The sequence below is a fragment of the Lepidochelys olivacea genome (assembly GCF_965140295.1).
Source record: "Lepidochelys olivacea isolate rLepOli2 genome assembly, chromosome: 1".
Classification (NCBI taxonomy): Eukaryota; Metazoa; Chordata; order Testudines; family Cheloniidae; genus Lepidochelys; species Lepidochelys olivacea.
In genome coordinates, this window is record NC_140411.1 from 35200196 (window position 1) to 35222507 (window position 22312).

A 22312-nucleotide genomic window follows, 5' to 3' on the forward strand; every position below is an offset into this window, starting at 1 on the left:
TGCATCTGACACAGATGCCTATTCCACTAACTCAGCAATTTCACTGAGATGGGGAAAGGGAAATCTTGTCTTCATACATCGTTCATCAGAAAGTTCAGTTTAAGATTTTTGATTTTCCATTTGGAAGTCCTAATTTATTTAGCAGCTGAACAGACAGCACTCTTAAGAAAATGAAAAAGACAAGGTCCTATGTTAGGTCATTTGTATCTCCCCACTCTTCTCATAGAAAGAAAACATGCTTGTTTCTGCAAAAAGAAAAGGAGTACTTGTGGCACCTTAGAGACTAACCAATTTATTTGAGCATGAGCTTTCGTGAGCTACAGCTCACTTCATCGGATGCATACCGTGGAAACTGCAGCAGACATTATACACACACAGAGATCATGAAACAATACCTCCTCCCACCCCACTGTCCTGCTGGTAATAGCTTATCTAAAGTGATCATCAAGTTGGGCCATTTCCAGCACAAATCCAGGTTTTCTCACCCTTCCCTCCCCCACACACAAACTCACTCTCTAGTTTCTAAGGTGCCACAAGTACTCCTTTTCTTTTTGCGAATACAGACTAACACGGCTGTTACTCTGAAACCTGTCATGATGCTTGTTTCTGCTATCCCTTACCAGTTTTACACTGATGTAACTCTATTACCTTCAATATAGTTATTCCTAATTTACATCCATGTGAGTAGAAGAGAATCAAGTCCATCTTTTTTGCTACCAAAGGTGGCATCAGTAATCTCAGTACCAGCAGTGTCACACTATCAAAGTTCAGTGTCTAACAAAGCAATTTGTATGTTGTTACGAATTATACCTGATAGGACACGCACACAAGTGCTGCGAATTATACCTGGTAGGACATGCACACAAATGCTACGAATTATACCTGATAGGTCACGCACAGTTCGAATCTAGGCTGAGGCACATAAACAAAGTCCACAACTGCAGAGTTCCCAAAAAACACCAAGTTTATTACACTCGAGCGTGGTGCCCTCCTGCTAGCCAGGAGGGGGACCCCAAATACAGATTATACAAAGGTTATATACTTTTTAGTAAAGCATGTTGCCTTCGTGCATCAGAAACCTTAGCCAATAAACAAACCCTTTTCTTATCTTCCACCTATCCCTGCTTGGTGCATTTCTCGTGCTAAACCAGTATGTTAATTACACAGCATTGTCCTAAAGCCATGCATCAGTAACTTTTATTATCAGGATGGGAGACCTCACGTCAAAGGCCAGGAGATAGGGAGTTAGGGACTGACAAAAACCAGATACTGGGAGTCAAGGCAGGCTGGAGACGAGGAGGATTTTCACAGGAATGCAGTATCTAAGGAACACTCCTCCTGGTGCATGATGTGCTTGCTTTTAGACAATGGTGGGCCCCAAACCAAAATGGAGTCACATGTGCTAACTTTTCCTTAACAATGTCAACCTAAAAGGGAAAGAACATTGCCAGCACCATCAGCTCTTTTAGTACCAAGCACCGATTTTGATATTTTGGCTAGTGAGCTCCAGTCCAATCTTATGCAAAGACCTATCTCCGTTTTAATTACATTAGACCAATGGTTCCTGTAGATCATAAAGGATATACCATCTAGATCAAATCCCTTTCATCTTGTCCAGAATGCTCAGTTCTGTGTGTTGATGCGTGTACGCTCCCTAACACTCAGATGTTTGCAAAGTTTGGGAGATTCGTGCAGTTTGTTCTAATCCTACAATGGGGATCTTCAAAAGCAAAACATTCAGAGAATTCTAGTTAGTGTTTTGTTTTCACTATTGAACAAAATATTAAGGCATAACAAATTCCCAATACAAATGTATTTCTTTTTGCAGGTTGCCATGGGCCAAGGCCAAGCTGACTTAGCCATTCAAACTCTAAAAGAATGTGCACGCAATGGAGAATGGCTTTGTTTGAAGAACTTGCATCTTGTTGTATCTTGGCTTCCTATTTTGGAAAAGGTGAGGATAACTGCATCAGAGTCATCTGCGTTATCTCAGAAACATCTGGCAACTTCTATTCTAAGTATGCAAAGTTGATGACCAGAAAACAAGGGTCTGGAACACAAATTTACAGGTTTCCTAGTCACCAGTGTGATTACATGTTTGAAATCAAAGAAAAACACACCTCGTTTGATGCGCTTTTTCCTTTAATTTTCATTGAGTTGTAGAAAATGAACTATTTCCTTATAGCCCTATTCTGCCACCCATATGATGAATTAGTACTTAATTATTTGAGCAGTCCTATTGTGACTCATACATGCTTGAGAATGTGTACTGCTTAAAGCAACAGCATCAGCTCAGAATCTAGTTATTTTTTAAATTAGTTAAGTACTGTACCTGCCCCTGAGTCTTCCTGCTGGTTTTTGTTGTTTTGCAATCATATTTTCCTATATTTACAAAAAGATACTCTTCCATGTTGTGTGAAAGACTCACACAGACAGGGGAAAACTGATATAAAGGTGTAATAGTGAAATAGCTATATACTAAGTGCTGTGAAAACTACAAAGTAAACCAACCTGAAAAAAATGATTTTCTCCAATCTCTGTCAATTAATGTAATCCCAGATGTTGCTTGCAACAACAGTAGGTGTTTTCAAACAGAAGTATGATTTTAAGTTGATAGTATTCCTTTAAACTCTTACTGTTCTGAAAAATCAAATATTCATAATTTTAATAGAGTACATCTCCTTTTTTAAATAGGAATTAAATACTCTTCAGCCCCAGCCTAATTTTCGTCTGTGGCTTACTGCTGAAGTTCATCCAAACTTTGCTCCGATTTTGCTTCAGTCAAGTCTGAAAATAACATATGAGGTAAGATTTCTAAGGAACGTTTTTGTTGAATAGCTCCAAACAAGTACTCATGAGAGATGAAACAACAGGCATATGTCTTATAGAAGGAAGTTCAGCAAATTGTAAGTAATATAGAATAAGGGGATTTTTTTAGATTTTGTCATTTTTTAAAAATATGAATGAAACACGTTGGTATTCATTTACCTTAGGATATTTGTAGTGATCATTTGTATGATCATGTATGAGAACTTGCTGATCCATGAAATAAAATAGTTGTTTATAAGACTTCCAGATTTTTTCCCCAAATTGGACTTAGAAAAATTAACTTTATTAAAAGATAGCATAGTGAACCAGTGGTTACAATATTGAATATATGTTTAAAAACATAGCTGATTTAAGCAAGCAAAAATGTGGAAATTCAGACTTACGGCTCTTACATTATCCTTATTGCATCCTATTATGCCTGGGTAATGTCATTGCCTCAGAACAATGCATGATCATACGGAAGTTTCTATAGAGTATAAGCACAAACAGAAGAATTAACAGAATGAAAGATTTATTTCTGAATTTCTTTTTTGTTTTTATATTTTATGGCAAGAGTGATAACTTCTTAATGTTCCTGCCTTATAAGCTGCTCTTGATACTCTGTATCATGCTTTACATCATATTGCATAATATGTTTTTTCTGAGTCTGCAGTCTGGTGGTTTAGTTCCTATTTAGTGATCTCTCAGAGTATCCAGGGATGATAATCTTTCTATGACTCAATCTGTGACAGTGCAGACACTGTTTTCTTCTGAATTGGTTCTGTTAGGTAGGATGATGTTTTTCTCACTCTCTAGGTGTCTCCTCTTCTTAGAATTTCAAAAATTACGTAAACTTTTATATCCAAAATCAATGTGAATAGGTGGGATTTATGCCTGTTGCAATATCTTAAATTCTTGCCTCAAGAAAACGTTGTAATGGAAAAGGCAACAGTGGCAGCCATACTTAAAGTTAAGAGCCTCTGCCCAAGGGTGTGTATTTCATCTAAAACCCATCAGGTGGAAAATATAAATTCCACTCCAACTGCCAGTGCCACAGCTCCCTGTTAACACTTTTTCAGTTCATTCTTTTCTAATCTCAGTTAGTCAAGGTAGGATCCACAGAAGTCGCCTGCCAGACCTTTTGCTTTGCTGCTTCAGCTCTTTTTACATGCGGTTTGACTTTGGGTGATTTCACAATATCATTTATTGCTCTCTAGCTTTCAGTCATGCCAAGTAATCAGTTTTCAATTGGTGCTGAAGCTCTCGTCTCAGGCTTAACTGGTAGCTTCTTTCAAAGCTTTGGTTGTTTTCTCTGAGCTGGAGTAAATTTGCAGTTCAATGCAGCCGCTTCCTGCTCTTTTCTACCAATTGAAAACAGAAATTCCTTCATTTTAGAAGTTTATCTGCCTGTGACAGCTTAGGGCAGTTGCTTGCCCTTGATGTATCTGTCTATCTTTCCGGACTGAGAGCACTTGCTTTGTCAGACAAATTGTAGATTAAGTTTTTGAATCTTTGTTTTCTTTTGTGTTTCTCCTATCTTGTTTTTCAAGGGTTCATTTCAAATGAAAATTCCTTTCACCAGTACCTCACTACACAACATTTAAGTGGTTTCCTGTGATGCTTTCTGGATGGCAAACTCTTAGGTCCCTGCCACAAGACTAATAAAATCTCCAATTCTGCTCCTGGCTGGAGTTGTTAAGGCATGCTGTCCTGCTTAAGGGCTTGGGAGGGATCTAGAGACTGTAGATGCTTTATCTTTCTGTGTTGAGGTCAAGGCTTGCAGGAACTCTTGAGCCCAGAAACTTGAAGACACAGAAATCTGACATGCAGAAGAGGCATTCCTGCATATCTGACCTGAGGTATGAGCTCCAGGCAATTGGTTATCTGTGCCTTAACTTTGTTACATCAGTGTGAGGTAGGGGTGACACTATGTTTCTACACCTCTGCCTGGATACATTGATGCCAGTCAAAGGAGACTCAGATTTAGCTATGCAATGTAGAATAGGCAATCTAATGCATCAGCATCTTTGTCTGGATGCACCAGTCAGGAAAAGTGCCTCAGCATCCCTACCTCAGCGCATTGGCACTAATACCTTAACCATTGGCAGATACGGCACCCTCGTGCATCTTTGGAGTAAGGCAACTCACTAGCATATAGAAGTGAGGTGCATTGCATATCGCTGAGGTGCCTCATCATGCCAGTGCTTTAAACTTGCTGCAAGAGTGCCAAGAAGGTGAGGTGTCACGTCACGCTGGTGTATAGTTGCCAGAAGGTGAGGTACCTAACCACACAAGCTTCAGAGGTGAGATCTCAACTGTCAGACCTGTAGATAAGGTCCACCAGAAGTCAGCTCCTTGGCATTGGCATCTTGGACATACCCCAAGTTTTGACACTTTGGCATGGAGGTGCTTTAAAGGTATTGGTGTCCCCTCTGTCCTTAGATGCTAAGAAGGCTGGGCTGATATTTGAGCATTAGTTACCCTCCATGGTTTGATGGTACTCACTGAAAGGAAATTGCTTGACTGCATCTGTCACAGAAGGGCTCCCTTGATGCTTTAGTTTGGAAAGGTTTCAGAATAACAGCCGTGTTAGTCTGTATTCGCAAAAAGAAAAGGAGTACTTGTGGCACCTTAGAGACTAACCAATGTATTTGAGCATAAGCTTTTGTGAGCTACAGCTCACTTCATTGTCTTTAATTTGGAAAGACACTTTCGAGCATCGGCACCTGTTCAGGTTTTTGCCATCACACTTTATTGCCCAAGTCAGTTCATGGCTGCAAGCTATCCTAGAATAGTAACAGAGCTTCCAGTATATTGAGCTATCTTCCAAGGCACCTGTGGGATTACCATATCTTCAGAGCAAGCTTCACTGATGTCTTTGGTGATCTAAGGCTACCTACCGGAACACAGCAGTTTGCTGTCCTTGGTGCTTCTTACATTGTTTAGCTCTTCTTCTCTGACAGCAGATGGTCCTGTGCCACAGAAAGGAAGTAATTCAAGGAGTGGACAGAGCAGATGCTCTTCTCAGGAACACCTGAACCAACAGTGCTCAGGAGTTTTCCTCCAGTTAGACCCCAGGAGCTCCATATTACAAGGTCTGATGGCTCTGTGTTCTGTATTCCAAATGTTGGCAGTTCCATACTGAGTGGAGTTTTTACTTTAGGCACTTAGGGTAGGGACTCCTTCTTACCAATGTTGCGTGCCTTAATAACACACTAGCCACAGAGTCTCTGAGATTCTAGGCCCTTTCCTGATGTTCTAGCTTCTTGGTGTTGTTGGATCCACCACCTCTAAAATCACTGAGGCTCCACAATGATATAATTGCACTGATTCTTTTCCTTATCTCTTCTTATAAGCCCAACATCTTGTTCTTACTAAGGACACTAGTTGTTCACTTGGCTTGTTTTCACTGGTGATTATTATTTGGTTGTCAAAGCCCCTTAATCATCATCTGGTCAAGATATACATATTTATTTAAGGCAAATCATCAACTTATTAAAAAAATCAGTCAGAAAATATTTTGCCACTGTTACAAGTAACCTTAAGGTTGCTGTAAGTAGGAGAAATTAGCCAAAAACATCATTTTTTTCAAAGGAGAGGAAAAAATCTTTAAAAAGATTTAAACCTAACTCCCCTTTGACACCACCTCTCCACTCGATAATTGTCCTGTTCTGTTCATTCCATCTGAAGCATCTGGTACTGACCGCTATCAAAAGACCGGATACTGGGCTAGATGAACCATTGATCTGAGCCAATATAGCCGTTCTTGTGGTTTTTTTACACTTGATAATGGATTGTCACGTAGTGTTACCTTCTTATTACAGTAATCATAATTTTCTCACTGTTACCTTGTGCTTCCCACATCTTATATTTGTGTGTTGTCTCTTGACTTTCTTATACTTTTGATCAGAGACTGTCTCTTTTTATCATATGTATGTACTATGCCTATATGCATAGCACAGGGGGCCCTTATCCTTGATCAAGACCACTAGGCTTCATCGAAACATAAATAATAAGTAGTAATACTGATTTTAAAACAAGAAACTCTTTGATTCGTATTTGAACAAATTTGTTTTCAGTCTGTTTTTAAATTAACATTTTTCAAGCTGATGGCCTTCCCTTAATCTTTCTTATATTGCATTTCAGTCCCACAATTTGTTTATTGTTCTGTTCAGAATTCCCTTCAGTGAGTCAACATTATCTCCAGTCTAAGATGATTCTATTATTAGGCCACCTACTACAATTTTTTTAATCAGCCTTTTCTCTTATTTTCCAAATGTAATTAAGTTAATTTTGAAGATTTAGGAAATAATTAGTCTTAGACATTTAGACATATATATATGTGCTGTTGTTGATGTTGTTGTTTAACTATATTATATATACACATATACATACACACACACACACACGCACAACTAAGTTGTTTTTGTCTACCTAGGCCCCTCCAGGCCTAAAAAAGAATTTGATGAGAACCTATGAATCGTGGAGTCCAGAGCAGATTGGTAAAAAGGGCAATTTGTCTCGAGCCCATGCACTCTTTAGTTTGGCATGGTTTCATGCTGCATGCCAAGAAAGAAGAAATTATATCCCTCAGGTAAATACTGTAACTTCTTGCCAATATTCGGTTTGTTTACTAAAATATTTTCTTTCATTTCATAATGAAATCATTTCATATTTACCAGCTTTTAAGTTTGTTGTTTAAAATAAAATATGCACTTTTTTGTATGTTGGGGCATGCAGAAGTGATAAATATAGTGTGACAAAGTTCCTCCTCTACCTTGGTGGGTCTTGCGCTTATTGGCGGATTTGCTCACTTTGGAGCTTCACGGCAGCCCTCAGTTTGGCTGTTTTCATGAACCCACAGTCCAGGTCAACTCCTCCTGTGTCTGACCAGGAGTTGGGAGGTTTGGGGGGAACCCGGGCCCGCCCTCTACTCCGGGTTCCAGCCCAGGGCCCGGTGGAATGCAGCTGTCTAGAGTGCCTCCTGGAACAGCTGTGCGAAAGCTACAACTCCCTGGGCTACTTCCCCATGGCCTCCTCCCAACACCTTCTTTATCCTCATCGTAGAACTTTCCTCCTGGTGTCTGATAATGCTTGTACTCCTCAGTCCTCCAACAGTATGCGTTCTCACTGTCAGCTCCTAGCACCTCTTGCTCCCAGCTCCTTACACACTCATTACAAACTGAAGTGAGCTCCTTTTTAAACCCAGGTGCCCTGATTAGCCTGCCTTAATTGATTCCAGCAGCTTCTTGATTGGCTGCAGGTGTTCTAATCAGCCTGTCTGTCTTAATTGTCTCCAAAAGGTTCCTGATTGTTCTGGAACCTTCCTTGTTACCTTACCCAGGGAAAAGGGACCTACTTAACCAGGGGCTAATATATCTGCCTTCTATTACTCTCCTGTAGCCATCTGGCCCGACCCTGTCACAATAGCTGCTGATGTGGAACTTTTTGGTGGCTACTAATTTGGAGATCTTAATGATTGGATATGGCCTCAGTACAGAATTGGGGCTTAATAGCACAGACACCTACAGCTTTTCAGAGTCCCACTGGTTCCAGTGGAACTCTTCATGGGCTTAGAGATCTGAGCTAGCTGATCCTGATACAGGTCTGGGGCCCTGTGACAAAGTGTACGTGCTCCCTCTTGCATGTTTCAAGAAAGCATTAAAAGCCTCTTCACCAAACAGAAAGGTAGAAACTAGCCCTTAAAGATCACCAAGTTGGCTAACCTGGAAGTAGGAACTGGCTTTTCCAAGGGAAGGAGGGTGATGTCTGGTCTCCTCCTGAACCTAGATCCTGGGTGGGAGAGATAAAATTGGGGAATTATTTACCTCGCTTGTACTGAGAAGAATTATACTGAAGCCTAGAGACTATAACCATAGTAAGAACTTCCTTGTTTGTTTGTTTTCCAACTGGATCCTTGGCTGAAGGGGGCAGCCCTGACTAGAGAAAAGGAAGCTTCCCTGCATTTGGTTTGTTTTTATTTGGACACGTGGCTAAATGAACCTCTCCTGTGACTATTTTATTGTCCTTTGATTTAGGCTGGAATGATTGGAGTCTTTTTATTTTTGCTTTCTTTTCCTTTTTGGGTCCTTGTTTAAAGGGACTATGACCCTAATTGCAGAGGTGGCTGATGGTGTTGTTGAAGGACCTACAGGGTCACTGCAGTAATATTATGACTGGAAGATTGGTTCTGAATGTGTCATCCAAACATTAGAACACTTGAGGATATTGCATAATAACGTTGATCAGATGTATACAGAATGGAGACATGGCCAGCCATAAGCAAAGGAATCAGCATACTCTCCACTATGGAAATGAAGATATTGAGGTGGTCAACTGGTTGGCCACTCCAGGAAATAAAATGAGGTTAAGGGCTAATGCAGCTTGCTCCAATTGAAGGGAAATTGAAGGAGGTGAAGGTACTTTGGTGTGGACATATCCAACTGAGACCTGAGTGTTATATTGGTAGGATGGCCCTTGCAATGATCATGGACAGAAAAGTCCAAGGGAGAGGCCAAAGATTTGGCACATGAACTGGATATCAGCAGACCTTAGATAAGCCAATTTGCAGGACAAAGAGGCATACAATCATGAGTTTGGGAAGTAGGTTATAAAAATTTCTGATCCAGAACATGGAAAGATGCAAGAAAAAAGAAAAAAAATATGATTAACATAGAATATTGTTTCTTGTTAAAAACAGTATAATATAAATTAAGATCACTTAGAATCATAGAATATCAAGGTTGGCAGGGACCTCAGGAGGTCATCTAGTCCAACCCCCTGCTCAAAGCAGGACCAATCTCCAATTTTTGCCCCAGATCCCTAAATGGCCCCCTCAAGGATTGAGCTTGCAACCCTGGGTTTAGCAGGCTAATGCTCAAGCCACTGAGCTATCCCTACCCCCACTTAATCATTATGAAATTTCACTCTTGACTGTGAGCCTTTTATGATTTTGGCTCCCAAAGCTAAAACCTACTGCCTGTTCCAATCTGCCATGCTTCCACACTTTCCTCCTTCAAGTCATTTTTCAAAATGTACTTTGTCCATAAAGGCTTCTAAAAGTAGACTTCTATGCAGAGATGTGTTAATTTACCAAAAGACTTAAAATTTAACCTCAAATTAGAACAGTCCACACAGAAATCATGGAAATAATAAAACTTCACCACTCAGATTTCAAGGTCAGAAGGACCAGTTATGTTCATCTAGTTTCATCTCCTTCTTGACACAAGTCATTTCCTCTGTTATACTTGCATCTGGCCCGATAACTTCTGGTTGACACTGCAGCATATCTTTTCAAAAGAGAGCAGAGGTTGAGTTAAAGATTCAAAATGATGGAGAATTTACCATGTCCTTTAGTAACTTGTTTGGATGACTAGTTAATTACCCATCCTTGTTAAAAATTTTCATCTTTTTCCAGTTTGAATTTTTTTGAATTGAACTTCCAGCCATTGAATTTTGTTATGTCTATGCTCTAGTAGCAGTTATATTCTCCCTTTGTGGGTAATGTACTGTGACCAAGTCACCTCTCAACCTCTGTGACAGAGCTCCTTTAAAGCATGCTTTCCAGACCCCAAATCATTTTTGTAGCACTTGTCTGAACCTTGTCTGATTTTTTCAGCATATTTTTTTTTAAGTGTGGACACTAAAACTGAACAAGTATTCCTGTAGTTGTGCCACTAATAAACCATAGAGGTAATATTACCTCCTTATTCTTGCTCAATATTCCTTTTATATATTGAAAGATGGTTTGCAATGGGAGCTTGAGTTCAGTTTGTTATCTACAATGGCATATTGGGCTGCATTAGTAGGAGCATTACCAGCAGATCGAGGGAAGTGATTATTCCCCTCTATTTGGCACCGATGAGGCCACATCTGGAGTATTGTGTCCAGTTTTGGGCCCCCTACTACAGAAAGGATGCATACAAATTGGAGGGAGTCCAGCGGCAAGCAACAAAAATGATAAAGGGGTTGGGACACATGACTTACGAGGGGAGGCTGAGGGAACTGGGCTTGTTTAGTCTACAAAAGAGAAGAGTGAGGGGGGATGTGATGGCAGTCTTCAACTACCTGAAGGGGGGTTCCAAAGAGGATGGAGCTCAGCTGTTCTCAGTGGTGGCCGATGACAGAACAAGGAGCAATGGTCTCAAGTTGCAGTGAGGGAGGTTTAGGTTGGATATTAGGAAACACTATTTCATTAGGAGGGTGGTGAAGCACTGGAATGGGTTACCTAGGGAGGTGGTGGAATCTCCATCCTTAGAGGTTTTTAAGGCCTGACTTGACAAAGCCCTGGCTGGGATGATTTAGTTGGGGTTGGTCCTGCTTTGAGCAGGGGGTTGGACTAGATGACCTCCTGAGGTCTCTTCCAACCCTAATCTTCTATGATTCTAATGACCTCTAAGTCCTTTTCAGAGTTCTTGTTTCAGGATGCGGGACTGCATTCTGGAAAGTATGGCTTACAGTATTTGTGCCTAGATGTAGGGCATTTCATTTGCTGTATTAAAATGCATGTTATTTGATTGCCCCCATTTTAGCAAGTAATCTAGTTACTCTGTGTGAATGACCTGTTCTCATCATTATTTGCCATCCCACCTATCTCTGTTGCATCTACAAACTTTATCAGCAATGATTTTATATTTTCTTCCATATAATTTAATTTAGAAATTTTAATAGTGTTGAAGTGAGAATAGGTCCCTGCTGAACTCCCACCAGAAACACTGCTATTTGCTGATGATCTCCATTAACAATTTATGTTTTGAGATTTATCAGTCAGATAGTTTTTAATTTATTTAATATATGGTGTATATTCCCCTTTGTGCCTATATGCCTCTTTGTCTTGTAAACATTTTGGGACAGGTACTTTTTGTCTTTATACTTGTTTGTAAATTACTTAGTATATGTTAATACTATACAAAGAATAATACAGTTTCCAATAAATAAGGATCTAGGACTGGGCCAGCAATTAAGAATGTACACGTTGAAGGCATCATTGCTTGCTTGCTAATGGCTTGCTCCATTTTTTTCTGTTTTTTTTTCTTAATATAGAGGTAAAATAAGATGAGGAGTATAATGGTTGGCATGTGTTGTAGACAGTGGTTAAAAGAAGCAGACATACTTATCAAAGTCCGAAAGGAAACTGAAATTCAAAAAAGCCATTGAGAGTAAGGAAGTGAGGTGTCTAGTTATAATTATCAATGAGTCATTGTTGCAACAAGCGCTATTAGGGAAGGGAGAGAGTTGCACGCTCATGTCCATCATTTTCAAGAAGGCTTGCTGATTAGGATTTTTAAAATATATTTATTTTTATAGAAAAACTCTCAGTTGCTACACAAGTAGGCATACACCTGATGGCATCTGGCCTGTATGTCTATGTAAAATTAAACACATTGATAGAGATGTTTTTCATATTGTCTCTCTGCTGCCTGTTTCTGTATCTCTGAGCAGCAGCCTAGAAAAGATGGGTTCAAATCAGTGATGTGGATTTTTTCTCCCGGGTGTTACGTATTATATATATTCTGTAAACAGCTATTTTTGTTTACTTTTTCATGTTCATTTAATGCTCATTGTTTCATAACTCATATTAACTTTTTGTGTGTTTGTTTTAATGATAGGGTTGGACCAAGTTTTATGAATTTTCTTTATCTGATCTCCGTGCAGGGTATGACGTTATTGATGGACTCTTTGATGGTATGTTATTCCTTAAGGATTGCTGATTCCTTTGTTTGCCTAGTCCAGTATTTCTGACTGTCTTCCATTTCAGATCTTTATAAAATTAGCAGATCATAGATTGATTTATTTTTTTAATAATTTGGCTATTTTAATTAGAGCTGAGTGGGGGATGACAATTCTGTTTCGTGGCAACTGTTGAGGTTTTTAAATTTGTTTCTGTTCTTGTCACGATGCGGGACTCACCCGTGTGGCACCTCCTCCTGGTCTCCCAAGGAATTAGCTCTTCCAGCCTCCAGAGCACCCTCTTCAGGCAGGTGTCCCGCTTGCTGCTGGCCCCCGTGTCTCTCCCAGATCCCGGTGCCCCTTTTACCCAGGATGCTGCCCTCTGGCAGTACCTCCACAGTCTCTGGGTCTCCCTCCCCTGGAAACCCCCACCCACTATCCCCACCTCGCCTCAGTCTTTGGCTACTGCCAGTCACCACTGAGCCCCCGCACACTGGGGTGGACTGCTGTGTATAAGCCAATCATCACAGGCAAGGGGGTTTGGACCTGCTGCCTCTGCCTACCTTTGGGCTGTCCCCTGCAACCCCAGTACCTATTTGGCCTTACACTAGGCCTGCAGCCTGGGGGGTTTCCAGGCCAGAGCTCCCTAGCTCCCTTGGCCTTCCTCCAGCTCTGCTCCACCTCAGGTATTGTGGTACGCTCCCCAGCAGCCAGGGCTATCTCCCTCCACAGCTAGAGGAGACACTATGCTCCTGGCCCACTGCCCTCTTATAAGAGCCAGCTGAGGCCTGGTTGGGACATGGCCACAGCTGAGCCTTCTTCCCCCAATCAGCCTGGGGACTGCTTGCTCCCAGCCACAGCCCTCTCCCAGGGCTGATTTCAAGCCCTTCAGGGCAGGAGCAGGTGACCACCCCACTACAGTTCTGTTTCTGGATCAAAAACAAAATCTTCTGAACATTATCACAGAAGTAAGCGTGAGTGCTTGTGTGTGGTCTGGAGGGTTCAGTCACTGGCCTGGGATGTGGGAGACCCAAAATCAGGCAAAGCCGGGACTTGAATGTGGGTGTTTCACATCCCAGGCCAGTGCCCTAGCTACCAGGCTATAGTGTGTGCGTGTCTCTTTTCACTCCTCTGCCCTGGATGAATGATACACATCCACAAAACAGCATATTTCAGCAAAATTTCATTGTGTTGAAAATGTTCCAACCAGCTCTAATTTGGATCCTCTGTTTATCTTACTTAAATGAAAAATATAAGGGTTTTTTTGGTAAGGCCTTTAAGTTCCAAATCCCAATAAAACTAGTGATCCAATATTCAAAAGTGTTCAATATCTCTAGCTTCTGTTGATTTAAATGGGATTTATATGTGGCTAGTACTTTTGGAATTCATTCTATGTACATGCAGACTTAACAGTTTGAATATATTACCAAGAGACTTTAGGCCATCGATATTAACTGTTGTGTTGAGGGTAGTTTTTCCTGCAGTAATTGGAGTTTGAGTGTGAACACTAATAACTTAAGTGTGATACCAAACCTTTTCATTTGAAGAATCTCAAGGTTCTTTTGCACCATAATTACTTCACCCATGCTAAACAATCACATATTGGATGAAATGCGGCATTGATTTAACCCTCCTCTGTAGTTTGGGACAAAGAAGTGAGAGGGAGAGACATTTTATTTGAAACTGTAGGATATAATTAAGTGGGCAGAGTGTAATTTATTGAATTTATACAATTTGGTCAGAACACCAAAGTTAACATCCTTAATTTTAAACACATTGTTGTGTGATCGTTTATTATCACAGATAACCTGGACCTCTTTTTACATCACATAAGAAAGCCAGCATCTCAGTAACAATGTCTTCTTTTGGCATGGTAGAGTATAATTCAATCACCCTGCTTTTTTTATGAGGCCTGATGAGATCACAGCACAAAGTGATATGGCTGTAACACACTTAAAGATCCATTGGAGTTAGGGGAGTTGAACAGGTTGATGACAAAGGATTAGGAGATAGGAGGCCACAATTGAATATGGAATGGCCTCTAGTGAGAAGGTGCTTTTGTTCTCCAACTAAATAGGGTTGATTGATATGTTTGAGGTCTACGATAAAAAGTTCCCCAAGACATCTGCAATATTTATGTCATTCGGTAGGATTTAAAACACATTAATTACACTCTTATCACATGAAAAAATATTTGAGAACATCTGCAGTACAGCTGTTGGAACATATAATATTTTACATTTTACAGTTATTTTATTTTACTTTTTGGTTAGAGTTACGAAATAAATTGCTAAGTAATGATTTTATTACTTTACTGGGTTTCTTTGTATTTCCTTGTTTCTCTGAAGGTTAACTGTAATAAGAGGAAATGTTCATCACACTATTGCAAAAAAAGGTCAATGTGACAGTAATATTTTGTAATTTACAGGTTCCAAAGATTTTCAGTGGGAATTTGTGCATGGCCTGTTTGAAAATGCTATTTATGGAGGTCGCATAGATAATTACTTTGATATGAGAGTCCTTCGAACCTATCTGGAGCAGCTTTTTAATTCCAGAGTTATTGGAGGTTTAAATCTTAGGGGCAAGAAGATGACCAGCTTCCCATATTCCATCTCTCTACCCAATTCCTGCAGCATTTTGGTATGTATGTTTGCCTTGTTATCAGACATGGAAACCAAATCTTGTTCTTTTTCTTACAGTACTAAATTAGCAAATGAACATACTAATTAAAGGCAGATTCCTGCAAGCTGCTGAGCACACTTCAATCCCACTGAAATTAATGGGAGCTGAAGGATATTCAGTCCCTGTAGGACTATGCCCTATAATACTAATAGTAAGAGGTAGTAAGGGGTAGTAAGAAATACCCTGTTTCATATTCCTTCCAGCCTCGCCCATAATGAGCCTTTATGCCTTGTACCAGAACAGTAGCTTGAGTGTCTTTTAGACACAGAGCTGGTTCTATTCTACCCCTCCTATCACCATATAACCATGTATTTTAATGCCACACATTTCATACTTTGTATAATAAATGGTAGCTTATCAAAAATTTAAATGTAAGTGGAAGCATCTTGCAATGGACTACAACACGAAGAAGGACGTGAATAATAGTTCCAAATTGAAATTCCAAATAGTGAAAAGCTTTAAAAGTGGTGTTAATAGCAATGTAGGATATACATCAAACTGATCTGTGGAAGTCTTGTAATTGTACTGCAGAGAGCCTTTGTCTGGTGAAATCACAGCTTCACTGTTATTGGAGTTGTTGTTTGTCGATTGTAAACTGAAGCAATTGGGGATTTCTGTTCTGTTTCATTACAGTGTTTCTATATTAGCATATGTTCATATGCTTAAGTCATTTCATTTTAGAGCTGGTACTATTTTAGTGATGTCCACAAAATGCTGTTATGCAATTAATTATAAATCCTATGAAATGAGAGTTTTATGTTTTGAAAATATATTGCTGGAATTATCCTGACCATATACTGTTGATTTTCATGAGCTGTGATTGCACAGAAAACTTTTACAATTATCTATACTCTTTCTACCTTTTTTTGTAGGATTACCGTGATATTATTGAAAGCCTTCCAGAAAATGATAAACCCGATTTCTTTGGCCTGCCTGCCAATATTGCACGCTCTTCTCAACGCATGATCAGTTCCCTGGTAAGTTTTAAATTTTGCACTGCTTGTTAGTATCATCTGAAATATGACCAGCCCGGGAGACCAGACATCTGTTCATAAATATGCATTTCCATAAGAAAATCAAATCACACTGAGACATTTTTAGTTTGTTGCCTGTTGCACGTTGAAAACTTTTGTGTAGTGTTCATTATAAATTCAGAATGTTGGAATTATTTAAAAATAACTTCTGCAATTATTTGGTAATACAAGTAAAATGTTTATTTGGGTCACTTCACATGTTTTGAGTTCTGTTCTGCTGTGGGAGTTAATTGTGAGACATTACTTAATGTTTTAAATAGTGTAAACATTTGAAATACTACTTACTTAGAACGAATAACTTGCTTTGGTGGCCAAGCGTCTCCTACAATTTTGTGAAGTAGGGTCTTTTCCCCTCTCTGCAGCTCTGGAGGCAGTTCAACATCACAGCATAGCCACACTGGCTATCCCCCTTCTTCGACTTGCGACCAGAATTCTGCCTCCACAGTAGTAGCTAGTCAGGAGCAAAGCAAACAGACACTGTTTCCTTTGCCAACTTTACTTTTAATTTGTTTTTCAGACAGTAGTGAGCAATGAAGCTATTTTCCTTCCCCTCCTCTTCCACTAGATTGGGTAATTGGCACAAAGGTGTCTCAGCCTCCCAGATCTACCGCTGCAGTGTTACCCATCTTGGTATCCTCTATCGCCCCACTCCCAAGCTATGGCAGGGCTGTCCCACAAACACTGGCTAAATCAGAGCAGTGCTCTATATGCACAGCTACATTTACAGTCTCTTTGAAGAGTGAACTATGTCCTAGCTGTTCACAGCAAGCTGACTCTTACACTGTCAGGTCACAGGGCTCAGAGACAGACTGGCATGTCAGGTCCCTCTTCCCTACCCTGAAGACCTTAGCCAGAAGAAAAAAATCTCTTAAGTGATCCAACTTTAACCCCTTCTAGTGGGTCCTCAGCTCCCTGGGGAAAAAGTAGGGCTCCTACACAGCTTCCCTAATTCCCAGTGTGAATTGGGATTCTCAGAATGAGACCCCATTCCAAAAGCAGTGGGACTGGGACTCCAAGTGTGAGGACACAGAAGGAAGAATATCCAGAGGAGTCAAGGCTTTTTATAAAAAGGGATGCAACATGCCCTACCATGGCTACACCTATGCAGGGATTCCTGTAGAACAGACCCTCCTCCCAAAATACTACACACCACAGGAAGCACAAAAAGGGTATACTTTTCTACTGAGAAAGGAAAGAGTTTGGATTTAGGCTCTGTGCTGGCCACAAATTTGGCATTCTGGCACTCAAACTGTTTGGCAACTTCCTGTTCTTGCGAATGGCAAAGTAGCAGGGAAGCATATCCCAGGTCACTGAGGAAGGATGCTCTTGCACACAGATGGCCAAAGGGCGTGCTTTATACATTCCCACCACATCAACTTCTAGAGATGGTGATTCAGAAGATAAGGTGAGGGGAAGCAAAGCTGATAGTTCTAGCTCCATGCAAGGAGAGGACATCATGGTTTTTGGACTTAGTAGACATGGCATTGGTACCTCCACTGTATGTACCAGTGACAAAGGACATCCTTCACCAAGGTCCCATTCTCCATCCAGATCCAGGCTTTCTCCACCTCACAGGTTGGCTATTGGGAGTGAAGCATCAATTGCACTTGGATTATCCTCCAAAGTGATTGGAACTCTGCTGACCTCCACACAGACTTCCACACTAAAAGCCTTCTCAATCTGGCAGTGGTTCAGCTCATGATGCCAAAAAGAAAACAAACCCCAAGGATTTTGGAATTCCAGCTATTCTGGATTTTCCTCAGGATGGTTTGGACAAGGGTCTTCAACCCAGCACCATAACATTTTAAGCAGTCATAAGCAGTGACTTACAAGCAGGATTCTGAGGTTCTTAGCCAAATATCCTAAAGTCTCAAGATTTCTCAGAGCAGTCAGACTGGCTAGTCCAGAAGGCAGACCAGTCTTTCCTAAGTAGGATCTGCTATTGGTACTAAAAGTCCTAACAACCTACCCTGTAGGCAATGGTCATACCATTCTATCCATCAAAATCTACTTTATGATCACTATCATGTTAGCTAGATGAATCTGAGTTAGCAGCTGTATCCATGCAAGAGCCACATGATGTACTTCATGATAACATTGTGGTTCTAAGGACTCCCACAGTCTTTCTTACCAAAGGTGAATTCCTCTTTCCATTTCTTGCATGATTCTTCTATCATTCTGTCCAAATCCACAGCATCCTACTGAAAACATGTACCATAATGTCGGTGTATGTACAGCACTAAAGATTTACCTCAAGCGCACTGAATTGATGATCAGGCTCTTTATTTGTGCCCTTTCACCAAAAGTGCCAAGGTCTTTGGGCATCCAAGCTATCTCTGGCCAAATGAATTAAGTTGTGCATAGTGGAGGCATTCAAGCCATCAGACTAGCCTATTCTAAAAGGAATCAAGGCACACTATACAAGCTCTCTGGTGATAAGGGCAGAACAAACTTGTGCTTCAGCTGAAGAAATCTGTAAGGCAGCAACATGATCTTCAAGCAATACTTTTTATTAAACATTACAAAGTGGATTTGCTGTCCTCTGCAGATGCTTCCTTCTGAACAAAGGTGCTGCATGCACTATGCAAAAGTAACTTGTCATTCAGGCATTTACTTTCAAGGGAAAATTTCTCTATTTGTCTTTCTTTATCCCTCCCTATTTAATATTTACTGCTCAATACTTCCCATGCATCACAGAACTGATATGTAGTTAGTTGTACTAGGCAAAATTTCCTTTCTGCTAGCAATATCTCTCAAAATTCTGCCCAACCTGGAATGGCTTCATTAGCCAAGGAACAACATTATTTTTTATATGTCTCCAGTTAGTCGGCTGGATAGCTTACTGCACATAGTTCACTTGGTGACTTTAATGTTATTGGTATTATATTCTAAGTTTTTGCATATTATATGAATTGTTCTGGTGGCAAGCTGGAGAAGGGGGTGTGGCCAAAATCAGCTGTGTTGCAACAGTGAACAGACTTTAGAACAGAGAGGAGGAGAACAGTCCAGGAATCACAGAATTGTATGAGACGCAGCTAGCAGAAAAGAAATTACAGGGTAAGAAATTTCCCATTTCATTATCACCATAATGGGACAAGGTGACTGAGTAGACTTCGTACCTGGGCTGGTAAATTTTCATGATACATTTGCAAGACAATTCTAAATGAACACTAATTATTCATAAAAGTAGAGCTATTTGGTATTTCATCATATTTAGAGGCACTAATTGTGCTTTTTAATCATTGTTGGTAATGCATTCAAACTTGAAAGTGAAATATATTTTCTTATCATTATTACTACCTATAGTAGTACCATCACTGTACTAAGTACCACACACACACACACACACACAGAGTATTTTACCCAGCATTTGTTCTGTTTTCAATAAGCATATGCCAACAACATTTTCATGAGTATCACTGACAAAGAGGATTGTGCACAACTGAGTTGAATGTGATTGTTATTGACTGCAGCTTCAGAGATAACCAGACGTTTTTAGGGTTGACATAAAAACAAAATTCTTGTGCTTCTCTTACTCTTAGTGTCCAATTATGCAACTCTTATTCATGTTGAAAAGTAGTTACTTAGTAATCCCATTAGTACTGTGAATAATTACTCAGTGTTCATTTACTGTAGGCTTGCAAATTCATCATGAAAATGGTGAGGAACTTTTAGTTTTACTTATGAGTTTTTCATTTCCAAGCTTCAATGTACCATATAGGAAATAAATTAAGGGACTGTTGCATGCACTCTGAAACACACTATTAACAGCAGAAAGGCAGACCAGTGTAAGCATTGGTGTTTTATTATTCCTTCTCAAGTATTTGTTACAAATATCTAAGTATTTGTAGTATGTTGCAGTATGTATAATTTGGCTTTCATTTTATTTTACATTACATCTCTAAAGGACAATAAAACAGTTTTTTTCCATAACAGTCAGAGTACTATCAGATATTTAAATGTTCACTTTTTAAAAGTTTAGGCCAAAAATTTGACCTATCTTTTATCTGCCATATAATTGCGGTAGAATTTAGATCCCAATTCTACAACCTTTACTCACAAAGAATAGTATTTACAAGAGTAGTTCCAATGGTTGAAATGGAAGCAGTTAAGCAACCAAACCTCAGCCGAAAATTATATCCTAGGTTATTTACCTACTAAATTGGATTTAACACCACCACAAAGATTTTGGTTCTTGAGAGCTGCAATGATCACCAAGTGCATGATTTTACAAAAATGGAAGAATAGACTTATGCCCAGTATAGAGCAGTGGTATTTTAGGGCTTCGTCTGCACAAAATGCATACAAGGGAACTGGTGACATTTTAACAACCCAATTTCTTTTTTCACAATTCCTCCAATATGTCAAGGTCAGACTTTTTTATGCCTCTTATTTCAGCAAGGTACAAGGCAATCACCACAGAACAGTTGGTTAAATCTAAACTAAAAAGTATTTCACTAAGTCTTCCACGGCTGTGAAGTGCAAATTTCAATTAGCAGTCCTGACAGATCGCATAAAGAACAGCAAAGACTCAACCATCTTCATGTATTGCCACAACATCCTGAAAGTTGTGCTTTCTTTTCAATTCAGCCTCACCAAATTGCTTGATCTGATCTGTGATATTGCAGCTCTCCATCATGTGCAAAAGGTCATTGAGAGAGGAATGTACACTGGAGTGTGGAACTAGTCTTGCCTACAGCTGGCACTTGTCCCGGCCTCTTCAACTTTTTCCTGTGACTCAGTGTAGTTCCTCTCCAACCTTGCCAAATTCAGTTTATAGGTGCACTTCTTGTAATATGTAAGGTGCCATTGAGCATTATGTTTAACCAAGTCCTCCCCAGTAGTATTCTCCAAAGATTCAGCTACTCTCGTAACTCTCTCTCCCTACTGATGCCGAAAATGATCAAGATACACGTAAAAACAAAGATTTTGTGAGAAATTAATTTGGGATTGTAATTAATTATGTTCTGTAACTATGTGCATTTAGTTTGCAGATGGATTCCAGCAATTTCTGGCTGGATGCTGAAGTTTGAACCAATGCCTCATTACAACTCTTTTGGTTAATAAATAAAGCAGATAATCAATACACCTGAACCGCTTTTTTTTTGCGTGCAGATGATGGCCAATTAACTTGGAGCACTCCTTCCATTTATAGTAATGTGTAACATTAAAAAAATTAATCAGGTATAATGTTCTGAGCATTATCTGACAACATCTGTATTATCTGTAAGACAAGGGCCACAATTTGTCTTTGTGGGAGCTGCATTTTTGGCATGGCTGTGTTAAAGTATAATTTTAAAATGTTTATTTTTAAACATTTTCTCAAATATATATCTACATATTTATTCTAGGTTTGTCATGTTTGCTTCCTTTGTTTTTGGTGGGAGAAAGGGCTTTTGAATGATACACAACTTGACCCATTTTTTATGACATTGTATTATCTAAACAGGGGTTCTCAGACTTTTGTACTGGTGACCCCTTTCACATACCAAGCCTCTGAGTGTGACGCTTCTTATACATTAAAACACTTTTTAATATATTTAACACCATTATAAATTCTGGAGGCAAAGCGGGGTTTGGGGTGGAGTCTGACAGCTCATGACCCCCCATGTAATAACCTCACGACCCCCTGAGGGGTTCTGACCCCCAGTTTGAGAACCCCTAATCTAAAGGACCTGGAGCTGGGAGTCACGAGTGGGCAGTGAGTCCCCCCGGCCATGCCGTAGATTGTGACACCATTGAAATTATGATTCTATAAATTTTTGTGGCTCAAATAGCACCTTCCTTACTTTCTGTCATTAACTTGCCCATGGAATTGCACATGCTCCCAGAATCTTTTAACCATTCTCATGGCTCTTTTTTGAACCTTTCCAAATATTATTCTTGAATTGTGGACATCAGAACTGGACACAGTATTCCAGCAGTGGTCTTACCTGTGCCAAATACAGATGTAAAATAACCTTTCTACTCCTACTTGAGCTTACCCTGTTCGTGCACCCCAGAATCACTTTAGTTCTTTTGACTACAGTGTCACACTGGGAGTTCATGTTCAGCTTATTATCCACCATGACCCCTAAATCTTCTTCAGAGTCACTGCTTCCCAGGATAGAGCCCCCCTT

General features: G+C 39.9%; 1 protein-coding gene across 1 annotated transcript in view; it reads left to right on the top strand.

Annotated features, from left to right (window-relative positions):
• The window catches only part of DYNC2H1 (dynein cytoplasmic 2 heavy chain 1), a 393773-nt gene that overhangs the window by 239032 nt on the left and 132429 nt on the right, over window positions 1-22312 (top strand). Inside the window, exons 77-82 of the mRNA XM_084624374.1 lie at window positions 1829-1954; window positions 2695-2805; window positions 7247-7402; window positions 12417-12492; window positions 14906-15117; window positions 16032-16136. Coding sequence (XP_084480500.1) covers window positions 1829-1954; window positions 2695-2805; window positions 7247-7402; window positions 12417-12492; window positions 14906-15117; window positions 16032-16136 — 786 coding nt within the window. The remainder of the gene's footprint in view (window positions 1-1828; window positions 1955-2694; window positions 2806-7246; window positions 7403-12416; window positions 12493-14905; window positions 15118-16031; window positions 16137-22312) is intronic.